The sequence below is a fragment of the Mustela erminea genome, chromosome 14 (genome assembly GCF_009829155.1).
Source record: "Mustela erminea isolate mMusErm1 chromosome 14, mMusErm1.Pri, whole genome shotgun sequence".
Lineage (NCBI taxonomy): Eukaryota > Metazoa > Chordata > Mammalia > Carnivora > Mustelidae > Mustela > Mustela erminea.
Window position 1 is genome coordinate 22,075,418 of NC_045627.1, and position 18,275 is coordinate 22,093,692.

At 38.4% G+C, this 18,275-nt stretch overlaps 1 protein-coding gene across 1 annotated transcript in view; it reads right to left on the reverse strand.

Annotated features, from left to right (window-relative positions):
- PCDH15 (protocadherin related 15) overlaps window positions 1-18,275 on the reverse strand; it is a 1,723,534-nt gene that overhangs the window by 349,708 nt on the left and 1,355,551 nt on the right. The window contains exons 15-16 of the mRNA XM_032313059.1: window positions 9,184-9,318; window positions 7,534-7,683 (exon numbers count right to left, since the gene is read on the reverse strand). Of these exons, the coding sequence (XP_032168950.1) occupies window positions 7,534-7,683; window positions 9,184-9,318 (285 nt within the window). The remainder of the gene's footprint in view (window positions 1-7,533; window positions 7,684-9,183; window positions 9,319-18,275) is intronic.

The following is an 18,275-nucleotide window of genomic DNA, read 5'->3' on the forward strand; positions in this document are numbered from 1 at the left end:
CTAGGCACTTCTTCCAACACAGTGAATGACTTTCAAATACATGTGTTAATTATTCTTTGCTTCTCCAAAAAATGCAAGTGCTTTCTCAAGACATGTTTTCAGTCAGACTGTTTGGTGTCTCAAGAGCATTTGCTGGAGAGAGTCTTCTGGATAATCAAGCTAGGAAATATGATGTCCTAGGGACACTAATCCCCCTGCAGTTTAGCTGATTAATACTTTAATCACTTTAATCTGAAATATAGGTAATTTCCCAACACTCATACCTAAATTAAAGAACGCTTCTTTCACATGCACCCATTAGTTCCTTTATCCACTTGTTCATTAAACGAAAAATTATAGAAGGTTTACTATGGACCAGGTGCCCTGCCTGATGTTGTACACAAACAGCAGTGAAACAAGAGACAAAAAGGAGACACTGACAAAGTCTACACATCATGGGAGCTTGCTTGAGCTTATTACCTAATAGGAGAAATGGATCATAAAATTGTAATAAATTTAGAAATAAGCTATGAAGGAAGAATCAGGCTGCTCTGGGATAACAGAGGGAGTATAATGCAGGAAAGGAGTCCAGGAAGGCTTTTTTGAGGAGGTGACATGTAAATTGAGATCTTAATGATGAAAAGCATGTGAATAGAAGTGGACGCATTAAAGAGCCAGAGAAAGATAGTTGGCAAGACGGAAACTGGGGAGTCATCAGCAGAGTGGTCATGCAGGATAGTAACTGGGCTTTATTCTGACAGCTGCGGAAAATCCCTGAAGGTGTCAGCACCACAGTTACTGCTTTGCTCTCCTATTCACAGGAGTCCTGTGGGGGCTACGTGGAGATGCCAGGGAGAGGAGATACACCCGGAGCCCAGAGGAGGGTGCTGGAAGGTCCCTGCAAGAGCTGATGGCAGCTTGTGGAGAAGGATAGTGGAGGTAAGAGGCTGGAGTAGATACATTTGGTTGGTGGCTAAGGCGAAATCAGTAGGACTTGGTAACTGATGGAGAGGAGGGAGGAAGTGAGACTGTGCCAGGACTACCTCTGGTTTCCAACCTGCAAGTATGGGGAAGGTGGTGCTTTCTCACATGTGGGGAGTGCCCTCCACGTATACAGAATTCAGATGGTATAACAGAGTCTCAGCTTCAACATGAGGAACCCATGCAATTTTAGGTATTTGTTTTCATTCTCACGCAAGTAGGTTTGGGTACGAAATTGTATGGTCTTAGGTAAAATCAAACTATTTCAAACATCAAAAATAAATGAAAATTGTCTATGAATGTGAAAATATGCTTACAATTCTGCATGGTTTGCCCATAAAATTGTTATCTGAGATTTGCTGAAATACTGAACTCCACCAAGACTTTAACATAAACTGAGCCCTCCCTCAAACTTGAGTCTTAATATCACAAGCCCAAAAACACTCATGCACACATATACCGCAGAGAATACTCTCATTATTTTACATAAAATAAATTGTCAGAAGGCATTAAAACACCACATGGGTTTATCCTGATTTTGTTAATAAAGCTGGAAATCATAAAAAAAAGAATTTCAGTATATCCTTTTATATATTGTGTTTATGTGTCCTCCTCAGAGTATAATACACATGACAACATAAGGATATACACAAATAAGGTGGTAAAGGCTATTAATAATCCTAAGTGTTTTATATAATCCACGAGAATAGTTCAATAATACTAATAACTAGGTAACATTTATATACAGTGCATTTGCAAAGTGCACATATGTTGGTAGCTTATAGAACTCAGAATACCTTTGTGAAGCTATATTTATCACCTTTCTAAAGAGTAAAAAACCTGAGTATAGAGGACTGAGCTATTTGTCCAGAGTCACATCAGGGCACAAAGGGGCAGAAGGAGATGTAGCTCGTCCAGGTCCAGAGTCTATCACTTATAACTTAGATTCAGTATCACCTCGGTCACTTACAAACTTTGTGATTTGGAACCGATCATTTTATCAGCGTGTTCACTCAGATTCTTTATCAAATGAGCCTGGGAACAAGAAACATTTTTAAAGTCATTTCCAGCTGTTCTGTTCAGGGACCTCTGACTCAGCCTGACTAAGAGAAATGTGCCAGTGTTGAGTGTCTTCTGTCTGAAGAGCAGGAAAGGCATGGCCTCACTGAGGCTGTGGAGTTAGGAGAGGGCTGGGGTGGGGGGGCAACACTTTATCTATGGGAATTCCAAACAGAATTCATTTCTAGAATGAGAGATTTTGTATACTGACTGAGAGACCATGGTGGGAATCAATTCCATGGCTATTTGGTGAAGCCCTACCACAAGGAAGGGATTGTGCCGAGTACTGGTGGTTAGGTATTAAGAGTCCCTGTCCTGGAGGAATTTTCAGGTCAGCACGGTAGACAGACGCATGTGAGCTAAACGCCATGCAGGACACGGTAAATTGTGTGCCAGGTAGAAGCTGCTAGCTGGATGTGTACAGGATGGTGCATGGAACCATTAATTCAGACTTGCTAGGAAAAATAACGGCTTTACTTAAAAGTCACATTTGAGCTGTGTGCTAACAAATGAAAGAAAAAAGGCATCATTTGGATCAAACCTTGAAACTTGAGAGAGATGTCGACAGACTCAGAATGGGAAGGGATAGTCCATGCTGGAGTCAACAGAAGGAACAGAAGGAACAAAATAGAACTATCTGTAGGATCTCAAAGTCGATTACTTGGGGGATGTAGCAGGAGCTGAGACAGAAGAACGTGAGGCACTACAGTGATGTTCTTAAAGGCACGTGTGGAGATTGGGCTCTTCCTCAGATAGGGAAGACCTATCCTGATTTGTGCTGCAGAATAAGAACATGGGAGGCATCTGTGGAAACGGAGTTACCACTCAGAGTCCACCCTCATAGCCTAATTTCTGGCAGGCCATAGAAACAGGCAAATAATGACAGATCCCTTTTGGAACAGCGATTTCAGCACCTGGACTGTCACCTGTGTGTGAGCAGGGGAAGGAGAGGGATGAGAAATGACTCGGAAGTGGCTGCTAAAGCCTGTGTAATCTTAGATGTGTTTCTGTGATGAAAGACCATGGATTAGTTCATTTATCTTGGAGTATGTCCAGTCTGAAGTTCCTAACCAAAACCTGTATTCCTCCCTACAACAGATCCTTGGAATGCCAGCTGGATGTTGAGGTAGCCACAGGGCATTGAATCTTGGTAGACATGACTATATGTTGTGGTAATGATTAAAAACGTGGGATTACTAAAGCAGCAAGGAGGAGTAAGAAGTGGGACAGAAGATAGGAACTGGAGAACGAGAAAAACGGAAAGAGGTGGAGGTAAGAATCAAAGGACTCAGCTCCATATGAGACTCCGTCTTCATGAATCAGCAATTTCAATTTTCCAAAGTATGAAATCTTATTAAGGGTAAAGATGAGTTTTCTCAAAACTGGCCATATATCAGAGTTGCTTTGTTTTGTTAGGTGACTCTCCCATTGGGGCTCAATGGTTAGTGGTCAGATAGCTGAAATAAAACCATGGCAGGATGGAGTTGAGGCATCCTCATTTTCAAAGGCTGCTCAGGGCAATCTCTCTATTCAGTTAGGATCAAGAACACTGATTGATGAAAGTTGTGAGAGTTTAGGAAGAGCATCTATGGAGTGTGGACTGGGGAGGTAGCTACTGATAGGAAACCTACATCTTCAAAATATTAAAATTATATATCAAAATCTCTATCTTCAATATTGAGCAATTGGTTTTTCGAGAAAACCAGTAATGTGTGGAATGAGACCTAGGACAACAGAGTGTGATATCCTTGAGTGTCACCCTGTGGGAGTTCTTTGATGGCCTAGAAGACGTTCTTTCTTTCTTTTAAGAATTTATTTATTTATTTGACACAGAGAGAGAGACATCACAAGTAGGCAGAGAGGCAGGCAGAGCGAGAGAGGGAAGCAGGCATCCTGCTGAGCAGAGACCACCCCCCAATGCAGGGCTTGATCTCAGGACCCTAAGATCATGACCTGAGCCAAAGGCAGAGGCTTAACCCACTGAGCCACCCAGGTGCCCTAAGACATTCTTTCATGCAAAAAAATGATTCTCACTCACGACAGTTATCTCCCCCTAAACACAAGATATGCTAGTAATCTGAAGGACACAGATGCTGGTTTGGGGCAGTGCTCTACCAGATGTAGCTCATGAGGCATTCTGTTCTATTTACATCACTCAGGCCTAGGAGATATAAAGTTAGAGGACCAATTTATAACAGAATTTGTAATAAGGACCTGGTTCCTCACATCCTTCTAACCAACCCATCCACTTCTTACATGCCCCTCCTAAGAAGAAGGGGGTAGACTCAAATAGTTGAGTAGGTACTGACATTGTGCCAAGAAAGTCTTACAGTTGCATTGAAAAGGATAGATTTAAAATTATCCAATTAAAATATACTTAAAATCTGGAGACCCCTGGGTGGTTCACGTCATGATCTCAGGGTCCTGGGATCAACTTCCACATTGGGCTTCCCACTCAGTGGGGAGTCTGCTTCTCCCTCTGCCTGCCTCTCCCCTTGCTTATGCTCTCTCTCTCTCTGACAAATAAAATAAAATATACTTAAAAGCTGTTATCCAAGGTACTCTCTGATTAGTACTCACTGTCCCCTTTGCTTCTAATATTCTCACTTTTCTTTTTTTTTTTTTTAAGATTTCACTTATTTATTTGACAGAGAGAGACACAGCAAAAGAAAGAACACAAACAGGAGGATAGGGAGGGGAGAAGCAGGCTTCCCACAGAGCAGGGAGCCCAATGCAGGACTCGATGCCAGGACCCTGGGATCATGACCTGAGTGAGCTAAGGCAGAGGCTTCACTGACTGAGCCACTCAGGTGCCTCCTCACTGTTTTTGACATAAGAATACTAACCAAACATAAAAAAGTTGATCTTGGGGGGCAGCAGGGCAAGGCAGGCTGGTGAGGGGTTGGGGTGGGAGCAGCCAGAATCTCTTCAGAGACTGTTATGAGGCAGGGGCAGGCCACAGTTCTTAGTCATTTTGCTTTATTTACAAATCTTTCTCTTCATAGGAAATGTATTTCCTTTCATTTCTAGGCCCCTGGAGGATGTTTTAGAGACATACCATCCTGTTACCACATAGTGGGAATAACATTTAAAATACTAATTATAATGTTTCATTTCTTGGTGCTTAAATAATTTTTAAAAAAACAAAGCCATAGAGATGCAAACAATACTCTATCTTCATAATCTGCGTGGTTCAGGGAGATATACAAAATATGAATCTTTAAAGGCAAGAAAAGATCTATTTTATAAAGAGGTACATAGGGAAATTAACTTCTGTAGCCTGCAAATGCCAGAAATAAGCTTTTGATCCCCCAAGGCAAACATTTTTTGAGCTGTTTCCACCACATAATTGCTATGATTTTCTTAGTTACACTTTCCAGTTCCCTGTTGGTTGGTTGTTTTACATATATATATATATATATATATATATATATATATATATATACACACACACACACATACACACACGCACACGCACACACACACACATATACTTATTTTTACTTTCAATTATGTTATTTTAGAGATGAGAATCAGGTCCAATTGAATAAGAACATGACGACGATAGTCATTCCTTTATCTGTATAAACTGTAATTTTGCTGCTTTTGTAGTAAGTGCCAAGGTAAAGATAAATGTAGCTCACTAGGTCCACCAGTTGACTAGAAATAAAGGCCAGCATTTTTACACCTTCTCATTCATTCATACCACTTGCCTGCAAGTCTCCCTCTGTCACCCTTGGATAAACATTTATTGAGCATCTACTACACTGAGTATGTACTAGGTGCTAGGCATTGTGGGTACAGAGGCTATGGATGCAGAAATAATAACCTAAACAGAGTTCTACCCTTAAGGCAAATGGCTGAAAGGGTGGATTTCGTCAAAACGAGACAAGATAGGAATGGAATGTGTCATTGCTTTTCCCCCAATACCAGATGCAGTTGAAGGTATTCATACACGCAAGCAGATACAGGCAAATTTCCAGCCTTTCCCTAACCCTTTATATGACCCTAATAATATAATGTAATTGTTATGTAATATGTAATTTGTGTAATATACATAATTGTTATGTAATATGTAATATGTAATTTACTACCAATTTGGAGCTATGCAAATACTCTGAAAGTATATAGAATCCTGGCCCTCCCGGCCTGAAAGTTACTTAGAATTATTGAGTCTGACTCTCAAATTTAGAGGATAATCCACATAAGTGATCTTTACACGGTTGAGCAACTGAAGCTCTCAGGGTTCGTTTTCTAATTATCAGTAATGTATGTATTGTTAGTAAAGCTTCAGATCCAGGAAAGTGGACGTGAAATCTTGGTTATCTGTGTTTCTAAACAGCTCCCTCATTAACTCGCAGCACAGTCAGTTTGGAAAGTGCTAGACTCCACTCTTTCTAAAAATCCTCAAGGAAGAATATTATGACTTCTCTATAACTTATACTCAAAATACAAAAAAAAAAAAAAGGAAAAAACCCACATATTTTAAGATAACTTGCAATTAATTTAAATGCAGTAAGTACACAGTTAATAATAGAAATAAGACAAATCAAGGAGAAAGATTTTGCCCAATTTCTGTGTTTTCAAAGACACCACTTACTACACAATTATAATTTTTCTCTGTTGCAATGATTCCATTTTATGTCTGGGTAACCACTGTCCAACAGTATTATCCATTAATTTATTAAGGCAGTCTTCTGTCTTTATCACCAAGGGAAATTCAACCCATATTTGCAGAAATTCAAAATAATTGGAAGTTTTCAACTGTATGTCTAATATTTGAAACTTCAGGGTGTTAAATACATTATTATATTAAGTAAATATATTTGGTACATTAAAATTTTAAAAATCAAGTATAAACTAGTCAAATAGCTATGTTTGCATTTAGTAACTAATTAATTCCACTTAAAGTGGAATCAATTAGTTCCACTTAAAGTGGAATGGGGTGCCTCACTGCCTCAGTCAGTTAAGCGTCTGCCTTCAGCTCAGGTCATGATCTCAGGGTCCTGGGACTGAGTCCCACATTGGGCTCCCTGCTCTGCGGAGACTGCGCTTCTCTCCCTCTCTGTGCTCTTCTCCCACCTCAATAAATAAAAGCTTAAAAAAATAAAGGGCATATAGTTGCACTCTTATTTGAAAAATAAACATAAATCTAAAGTTCTTAAACTCAACTATGCCATACCATGAGTCTGAGCTCACTTCAACTTCTTCAACAGTTTCTTTTTTTTTTTTTTTTTAAGATTTTATTTATTTATTTGACATAGAGAGCGAGATCACCAGTAGGCAGAGGCAGGCAGAGAGAGAGAGAGGGGCAAGCAGGCTCCCTGCTGAGCAGAGAGCCCGATGTGGGGCTCGATCCCAGGACCCTGAGATCATGACCTGAGCGGAAGGCAGAGGCTTTAACCCACTGAACCACCCAGGCACCCCTCTTCAACAGTTTCTTAATGTACACATTGCATAATGCCCATGGAATTTACGACTTCCTGTGAACCCGCACACCACACAGCCAGTTACCTGAATGACGCTGTCGCCGGGGCTCATGTCTGTATACACATAGACATCATACGATATTTCAGGAAAGGTCGGAGTGTTATCGTTTGCATCGATCACCCAAATATTGACAGTAACTGGCTCGCTTTCTTGCACACCATCGAATGCCGTTATCTTCGGGAAGAGAAAAATACATGTAACAGAGAAGTCATGCGAACGGAAGCAGCACAGAATTCACTCTTACAATTTAAGACATTTCTTATATATAATTTCAGTTTTAAATGGGTGCCAAAATGTTCTGTGGATAAAAGGAAAAGACCTACGACAGTACACATAAGCAGAGGTGATTATAGAGGATTCTGTTTTATTTTTCATGTATCCAATTCCAAGCACATTTTAAAGAAGCAGATGTGCAAAATATGTTAGAGTCCTGGGGTGAGCCAGTAACATTGCTGATGTTAACTACTACTTAATTTTTTAAAATTAAAAAAAAATAGGAAGTTATTCTTCACATTTCCATATTCTGTATACAATGCCATAGAAGTGTTTATAGTCAACATACTTATATCACACAAGAAAGTAGGTGCCCTAGAGATGTGATGTCTTTTTCTGGTAATTCACCAAGTGGCAATTTTTATAGGACTTAGGGCCATTAGTTAATAGTGATACTGTAATTACATCGCTAACATTTTAGGAAGGTCTGACAAACAAAATCAGCATTATAACACCACCGTCTTTGTTCTGAATAATTCTTGAAATCCACTCTGTATCTAAGTTTCACCTGTCAGGTTTCTGGAAGCTCTGGGTCTCAGAAGGAAATCCTATGTAAGTCCCACATTCTCTACTTTTCTATCATCTCCTTTTTCTCTTATATCTGAATAAAATTCATCTCAGAAAGTCAGATAATACAACTTTCTTTTCATCTGTATTAGCTTCTCAACTGCTCTTTTCATAGAGACACAAAAATATTTCTATTTTTTGGTAACTATTTACAATTACAGCTTGACTAATCTCCCCTCACTTTTCTTTTCTGTTTGTTCTTGATTAACCTAAACTCGGATCTCTCCATCAGATACTTATCTGTTTTGGTGGAGGCGGTCCTGTCCTGTGTGTTATAAGGTGCTTACCAGAATCCTTAGTGTCTCCCTCCCTGATATGAAATGCACCTCTCACAGCAGTGATGGCCAGTGTGTCTGCAGACATTGCCAAATGTTTCCAGAGGAGGGTTGGGATGGGCTTGGGGGGCGCAGGGATCATCCTAGTGGCTTAACCCCATGACAAAATTTAAAATGTAATAACAAAAAAAAATGTTAAAATAAAACAAGGGTTAGGAAATGATTATTTGTGGATTCTAGATGATACTATCTCAAATTTAAGTAAATTATGAGTGTATGGTGAAAAACAAGACTCCTCTATTTTCCTGTTTCCATCTTGAAAATTATTTTTCCTCTGTTGGAAAGAATGTTAACACTGTTGCACAAACTTATAAAACAAACAAACAAAAAATACATGTGAAGAATTTTATTATTGAGAATCTAAATTCTCAATTCCTTGAAAATACTGAATTCCTCCTAAATTATTGACTTAAGTTTTAAACAGATATCTTTGTTTACACACACACACACACACACACACACACACACACACACACACACATACACGAAAGCCTTTTACCGAAAAAGTGTAAGTCTGCTGTTCTTCCCTGTCCACTGGCTGAAGTAAGGTGAGGTAGCGAGTGATGCCAGTTTGTGTAACGGTGAAGACTGAGGTGTAATCATTCAGGAAAAGGTGAAGCTCTGGGTCTTTCGTCTTTGAAAAAAAGAATGCCATTATTTAAAATGTTGAATACACAATGTAGCTATTAGCTCATTAACTGGAGATTAATTTCGCAAATCTATTACAAAACTATGCATGATTATAATAGTCCAAAGACACGATAGGTTTCACTAGACATTCACTCATCACTGAGCTGAATTATGCAAAGACAATGACCACTTTTGTGGAAAACATCATAGCAAAGTGAGTACAAGTACACTTAATGTAAATAAAAGGAAAAGAATAGGATAGGTAACAATCCAATTGAATATATTCTTTTTGGTTATTTAATATCAATATTCTCCGGAACTTCATCGGACTTGAGGAATAAGAAATAAATGCAAGAAAAGAAAACTGAAGCCCCAAATTTTAGCTGTAGGATTGTACAACTACTTCATTTGTAGTAATAAACTGCACATATGCCTAGTACTCTTCTATTTTCACATTTAATGTAAAATAAATAAAATTGGTTATTTATAATTCATTACCTATAAATAGCATGCTTGCTTTTTCTTATTTTAATGCTGCAAAGACTCTCCAAAGGGAAACATAATGTTTATTTTAATTTAAAAATTTCAGATGATTAGATTGAAGATATATGAATTGGCTGCATTGTGTCCGATAAGAGTTCAGAAAAATGACATATACATAAAGAAGAAGGGGTTACAGAGCTCAAAACAGAGATAATTAACTATGCATTGGAAACCCTTCACAGTATTACTGCCGTCCTGAAAGATAAGGTATTAATCTCTGCCTGTTAGAGAAAGAACAAGGATGTAAGTGGGGAGACATGAACTGGTGTCTGGTGGTAGAGTAAGAAGGCAGGTGGGGAAGAGAAATGAACAGTGGGGGAAACAGGACTATGGACAAAGCTTTATGAAAACAACATCAACAGACTTGACACAGGGAGGTGAGGTGTTTCTATAGGTTTTGGCAACTATAAAAATATTGTGCATTAAGGGGAGCCTGTAATATATAACAGGCTTCCAGTTATGGAATGAGTAAGTCCTGGGATGAACTGCACAGGACAGGGGATAGTCACTGGTCCTGTAAGACCACTGTGCAGTGACAGATGGGACCTACTCATGTGCTGAGCTCAGCATAACATACAGAGAAGTTTACCTGAAACTCATGTCACAGCACGTGTCAACTAGACTCAAATGAAAAAATACATATGATGCATAGCACAGTGTGAAATATAATCTAATATCATAGAGTACTTTTCCAAATCTGAAATCCGGGGCTGAGGGCAGACTATAGACTTTGGAATTGTTAAAGGCATGTTCATTTGATTAAAAAATTAGAACTGACCTTTTAAAAATTTCTATGTGTAAGTGAGAAAGTTGAAATGTGTCCTACTATATTAAAAGGTAGGCATGGCTTGATCCACAGATACTGTAACCTACATACCTTTTTAAAAATGCAATAGGTATGTTTCAAACAACTTTGAAATGAATGGTTTCATTTAAACTAAACACAAGTTCTATATTTGTAACATCTCATTAGGAGATAGCATTTAAATGGTATACTATTGTAGCTTCTATGTCCGTGATTGTGATGTCGGTTTAGTATGTTACATTTATTGATCCTGGAACAAGAAAAAATAATGCTATATATAATAATTTCCACTGGTTTCTTGACTATAAAATAATCAATGTTGTTAAGAGTTGTGAAAAGTCAGAGGCTTTCCTTGGATACTTTCAAGCAGGAACCTCAGGCTCCATGTCAGGGTCATGAACCCCATTGGTCAGCACGGCTAGCAGGTGGGGTGTTTGGATAATCAAGCATGTTAGTTAATAAGTTAAAATATTTGTTTTACTAAGCATGAAATAAGTCAAGCAGAGAAAGACAACTATCATATGATCTCCCTGATATGAGGAAGTGGTGATGCAACATGGGGGCTTAAGTGGGTAGGAGAAGAATAAATGAAACAAGATGGGATTGGGAGGGAGACAAACCATAAATGACTCTTAATCTCACAAAACAAACTGAGGGCTGCTGGGGGGAGGGGGTTTGGGAGAAGGGGGTGGGATTATGGACATTGGGGAGGGTATGTGCTTTGGTGAGTGCTGTGAAGTGTGTAAACCTGGTGATTCACAGACCTTTACCCCTGGGGATAAAAATATATGTTTATAAAAAATAAAAAATTAATTAAAAAAAATATTTGTTTTAAAAACAGATTATAAAATGCATGTAAACTCAATTTATCTTGAACGACATTTTGAGGTTGCTTCTTACTGTGTACTTTAAAGTCAATTGTGATAAAATCCAATGATTATTTTTAAATGAGCAGAAAAGTTAGAATGCAGTTTCAATGAACAACAACCACAAAAAACCCTAAATAAGTAGGAGTGTCTGTCATTTTTTTAATGTTTGTCCTTGATTTCACCAATCAAGGTAAAATCACTAGCCTGTTAAATTCATATATTTTTTTTGTGTTCTCTGACTTTACTCATAATGGTGCTGAAGAATAGCTTCCTTTGCCCAGACTTGAAACACCCAGTAATTCAAAGTGAGTAAGTTCTGCTATGGGACCTGATAAAGCAAATACTTACTTCCTTCCCTTTATTCAAGTACTTCGGTCATTCTTTACTTGCATAGAATGAACATTTTCCCAATTTTTTTTCTTCCTTTCAACTGGAGCCTCTGTTAGTAGAATTGTTAGATATATTCATGCATATCCTCAACACATGTTGTAGGCACTTTTTTTTTTAATGCTAGGTATTGTGAGGGTGCAAAACTGCAGTGAATGTTGGCTTGTGAACCAGCATGTGCATATGTAAAACTGCATAATATGCTTGTGTCCCAAACAACATAGACCCTTTCCCAGTTGACAGAAGAAGCAAGTTTTTCACTGTCAAAGGCTTTGCATTTGAAGACAATATACACACCAGGACCTCATAAACAGACACTTGTATTTGATAACTAGAAACATTAAAGACCTTTGGATAATTTTTCTTCACTTCAAGTCCTGTTGTAATTACTGGGGAGTAAAGTAACACTTCCCAGACATGCAGATTTTTTTATTTTTTAAGAGATAACATAACACGGAAAGCTACAATTGTCCATGACATCTTAATCTGTCCTGCTCAGTTAACCTTTGATTAAATTTTAACTTGCAAATTTTATAAACAGGTCATGTGCCAACTTTTTAAAATCTATATATTGGATCTGTAGATCTCATTGGTGAATATCTGGATGTTTCTTGAGGACAAGAATTTAAGAATACATATTCGGAAATATCTAGCTAGTTGTTACTCAAAGCTTAACACTTGGATTTATTTTTAACACTAGTTTCAGGTATGGTATATTATGAGTGTAAATCGATAACGTTCTGGCATACTATTCTGATAGGGACAATGGATTTTATGTAGTCCTTGTGTCTATAAATTTGTTTAAAATACACATTAGTTTTTTAACTAATTCTTATGTACAAAGAAGGCTGATTAATAAATGTTCTTTTTTCCTTCAGACAAATGGCAGATTTTTTTGTCTAAAGTATATATTTGGTATATATCATAAGTATATCATTTCACTGATTTGTGTATTATTTTCTGGGAGGGTAAAATAAACTCTGATGCTCACTTACAGCACAAAATTTTAAAAAAGGAAGGTGAAGGTAAGCACATATGCAAATGTAAACAAACAGGTGAATGTAGAATTAGAAATCCCATCATATAGAAGAAAGACATTCAAAATAATAAATAATTGGATTTAAAGCCAATTTTGGGTTTCCAACAAGAATTAAAATATCATATCTCACACACACACACACACACACACACGTTTATATGCATTCTCATATATATATACACATATATAACACAGAAATGTGAGTATATGTGCATATACATACATATGCATACTTATGGGCATACATAAATTATAAAGTATAATAAGAAATGACAAAAAAAGATTAATCTCATCTATCAATTTGAACTGGTCAGCAGTGGTTGTCTTCAGAGGAACTTGTTCAAAAAGGTTCAGCTCCACACTTAGAATCTTTTAGAAAGAATACTGTGATGAATTATGCATGGTTGTCATGGACTGCAAAAACATTTAACAACTGAATAATCTTTGCTAAAGTTCAGCTGCACTTTGGGTTCTGCACAATTCATTCTACTCTAACCAATAACATGAGGAACATACATTTCAATTACATCTACAAGCATATACATATTTATGGTAGTTGTAGGTTTCTGTATAAGTGATCATGAATTAACAGTCTACTTGTTGTAGTAGAAAATCGAAAAAGAGCTAAGAAATAACCACAGCAATTCACAACAAACTCAAAATAAACACCCAGTACCTACAGGAACTCCACCAGGTGGGACCTATTTGCAAATTTAACATCAAGAAAAAACAATGTAAGCATATATGACCACAAACACGCATATGGCATCCAAGTATACACTAGTGAGAAACAGACAACAATGACATTTTCTAGTACATTTAAACTAATAACTTTTTTCAACTTTTGTCTTCATACTCTGACATAATTTACATACAATGGCATATCAATATGTATAAAGCATATAAACACATATCAGCACCTTGAAGTGTTTTGTACTAGAGTCAAGGATGTCTTTATCTCAAAACAGTAACACTTGATGCAGGAACATGATCCCAGCTGGAATTGTTAAGTGACTCACTGCCTTTCTAAAAGCCAAGTGAGTAACCTCTGTTGATTCCTGTTCCTTGTTACTTACTTATTTTTTTGTAACCAGAATTCAAGAACCAACTTCTGGTAGCTCTGCTTCTGAAAACCCAGTGGTTTCTGACATCCTCCTGAAAACCTTGGCCATGTCTTGTTTACCTATCTTCTGAGCTATTTTGAAAGTATAAGCTAAGAGTACTTGAAAAAAAACCACATAAAGGTGATTCATATCTCTCTCTGTATATAATATATGTATCTAGATGTCGCTATTTATAAAACTACAGAAAAGAAACACTAACACAATTTTTGTACTCTTTTTTTCAGGTTCATTGTGACTCAAGATTCTGACTTGGAAGGTACACCATTAATAACATCACAACTCACCAATCCTTGCTACTGTGTTTTAAAGCTTTGTCTTATTTTCCCCTGAGCTGAAGGAAAGAAACAGAGCTTCATTTTTAGACAAATAATCCAAGTCCGTTCTCCTCTTGGCATATGCCCCATGGCACAGCTATTCTTGAAACAACTCAGGAAACTGACTGCTACCGTGAGGACTTCTTTTCATGCCTGATATGGAACCTCCATTTCTGTTAATAACGTCTGCATGTGGTGACATGTCTCTGTCTTTATTCTTAAATCCTATTATCTCTGTGCTGATTGATTTCACTAATTCTGACATTCAGAAACAGCAAGAATTTACCATGTAGTAAAATTCTTGCCTGTGAACTTCCAGGGCCTTAAAGTTTCTTTTGTTAACACAGACCTTAAAGTAACCTAGCAATGAACATATTTTACTTTTTAAAAACAAACAGTTGTTGGCCTGGAAAAAGAGATGATTCAGAAGGACATCAATGTATCTTGAAACATATTAGTCACTATTCTACAAATTTATTCTGTGTGCTGCAAAGGAAAGCTGTAAGGAATACTGGATGAATTGCAAGAAGGTTAGTTCCAATTCAATATGATGAAGAGCTTTCTAGGAATTAGTCGTCCCACCATGGAATGGGGCCATGCTGTAACACAGTTAAATCAATATCACTTGAATTTTTGATGCATATATTAGATGTCCTCATCCCTTTACTCATGCTCGAATGCATGAGCTCATTAAATAATCACTAGAACCTATTAATTTCTGGGAACTGCATTAGATCTTCAAGATACAGAAGTGACTGAGATGTAGGCTCTATCCTCCATTTACATTCAGAGGGAGCAAGACATCTACAAGACATCTAGTGAGTAGAGCACTAGAGAAATGCACAGAGGTGAGAAAGGCAGCTTATCTGGGAGGAAGCAGAATCTGGGCAAGATGCTTGGATGAGGGAAAGTCTGAGTGAAATTCTAAACACTGAGCATAAGTTGTCCAAGTCAGCTTAGGAAATGAAGGATTAAACATTTCAAAACATGAAAATGTCATAAACAATGGAAATGAGATGAGAAGCAGGTTGGCATGTGGAGGAGACTACAAGTAATTGTTAAAGGAAACAGGTGAGCCAGGGAGTTTGAGCACATGATGGGGTAGGAATGCTCAGGCATTGAGCAACACTGTCCATTCTCTTGTATGGGGTACGCGATGTCCTACCAGCATGCTAGGCAGACAGATGGCACAGTCCCACGTGACCTCTCGAAGAGATCACCATTAGTGGCCAGGTGAGAGAGAGGCCTGAGTCAGAAAAAGATACAATGGCAAGCATGTCAGGAGGCAATTCTAATGAGAGGCGAGTAGGGTGATGGTCGTAAAGATGGGAAAAGAAAAGAGAGTCCTGAAACATTCAGAGGACAAAATAGGAAGGATGTTTTGGAAACATTTATAACTAGATTAGAGATACTGGTTCCCTTTCAGGACACCTCATGGCACTCATTGTTGTTAATTTCAGAAAGAGGATGGGCCTAAATAAGAAATGAGTGGCCAGATACACAGTGTTCAAGTATGTGATATTTTAATGAGATGTGGTAGTGGCACCACTCTCCATCTGTATGGCCTCATCTATGGGAATGGTGCTCTCCCCACCCATCCACGCCAGCCCCGAGTAAAGGAGCAGGTCAAGGCAGCAATCATTGATCTTTTGGATCACAGGTGATTAAGCAAATGGAGCAACTGGTGAAGCAACTGGTGAATGAGAGCCCCTCCATATGCTACAGCCATTACGCGGTAGAACCAAGAGTCAAACAGGGCTGTTTAACTCCAAAGCACAAACTCCCCAGAACCACAGCCTGTCGCCTCACCCCTGGAAACACTCAGAGCATTTAATAGGCTCACTGGAATTGTCGGCGCTCAGAGGACAATGCTAATCATGTTTCCCAGGTGTTCTAGACCCAGGAGCTCCCCCACATGCCTCAGTGACACCCTGCAAGTCCCACCATTCTTGATAGGTTCTTAGAAGCAATCTGAAAATCTTTAAAGAGAATGAAAATCCAGAAAAGTTGGCATGTACACAAACTAGTGTAGGGCTTAGTGTGCAACCATTCAGAAATATAAACACATCAAGCAAAATAATAATAATAATAATAGTAAATACATCAATGAGTACAGACATGTACATTTTGCAATTATGGAGAAACTAAAACTTCTTCAGGATTTAGCCTTTTTTTTTTTCTTTTTCTTCAGGATTTAGTTGCTTGTTTTTATTTTTCTTCTTCAGGATTTAGCTTTTGCTTACCACTGTGTTCATGAAGGTATGACATAAACCATGATAATCTCACAAATTAGCTAGTCACTGCTCAAAGTATGATTATGCATTCCATTTAAAAATGAAATAGGAGCCATACCAAAATTTATGGGACAGCATTCGTTCTACCAGTAACTTAGGGTGACTCTGAGTTTTCTAGCAAGCATTCACTAAATGAAGACATTCAGGGAATCCCTAACCCCTTAAAGCTAGGATGGGAAGTTGTGCATGGATATGCACTTTTCTGGAAGAAAGTCTGTAGCATTCATCAGCCATTATCATAGTCAGATTAGAGCCAGACTGTAGCAAAGAGATAGGGGCTTTAGTTTGGTGCTTAAAATCAAGGACTTCACTTCCCATAGACCTTGGCTCAAGGACCAGCTCCACCATTTATGAACGCTGTGATCACTGTTAGGCATTTAAAATAGCTTCCATCTCCCCTTTTGCTATATGGGAAATTGCATCTATTATGTTTGCCATGAGATTTAAGAGAATTAATACAAGATAAAGCAATTACTATACTGTCTGGCAGGTACTTAGAACTCAGTGACAGCTACTGCTGTGATATTTGTGACGTGATAACATGATGAGATAGAAGAGGAGAAATAAGAAAGACAAGAACAGTGGATGAGAGTAGAGAAAGGACTGGGAGGCAGGAAGGGACCTGGGAAGAGGAATGTGCACATGGAGTTGTCAAAGCCTTGGTGAAGTGTTACGCACTTTTTCCAGAAAGAGAAAAAAAAAAAAAAGTCTGGAAGTTCGTTTACCAGACAGATGACAAAACCCATGGAATGAGATCTGGGGGACACGCCATAGCTGCGCTGTCCAATTAGTGACAGAGGATGATTTACACTTAAGTTAATTAAAAAAAAATAACAACAACATTAAAATGGGGTTCCTAGTCCAGTTCACGCTGAGCACTGCACAACCACACGGGGCTCGCAGCTCCTGGGGTGAACAACACGGCTGCAGAACACCTCCATCCTCAGGGAAAGTCTTACCCGACAGCCCCAACAGGACTCTTTTCTGCCCCTTCTCCTCTGCTGGTGACAAACTGCTGCCATGAGGCCAGCACATTTGGCTCCAGTGGCTCGAGAGTATTTCTTTAATACATCATGCCAAAACCTTCCAGCTCCAGTCCCTTGTTTTTCCTTTCCTGGAAGTGCTCTGACTGGCCTGGTATAGATTTTCTGTCTGTTCTCTACAACCAGAGAGGGACTGAAGGGGAAAAATAGGCTGATCCACCCAGCCTGGAACATTTCCCCATGTGTAACCTAGTGTCACCACTATGGACTACTATGTGTAGAGCAGACCATCTAAGCTTCAGCACAGCCACCAGCAGAAGCAGGAGCAAATCAGCTGCCCCCAAATAACATAGGGTCAGCAAAGTCCCCCAAATCATACTCCAGCACTGCCTTTGTGTTTTTGTAGACTCATTGTCTAATGCCATGACTCTTCCCTATCAGCAACTGTATATACAGTTTTTAACCCATGTTAATAAAAAAGATTCCTGGGGGTTTAGCAAATATAAATGAAACATTTGTTTTCTTCCCTATATGCAGTATCCATAAAACTGAAAAAAAAAAAGGTGGCTAAATTCAAATATGCTCTTTTCTTATAGTATTCTT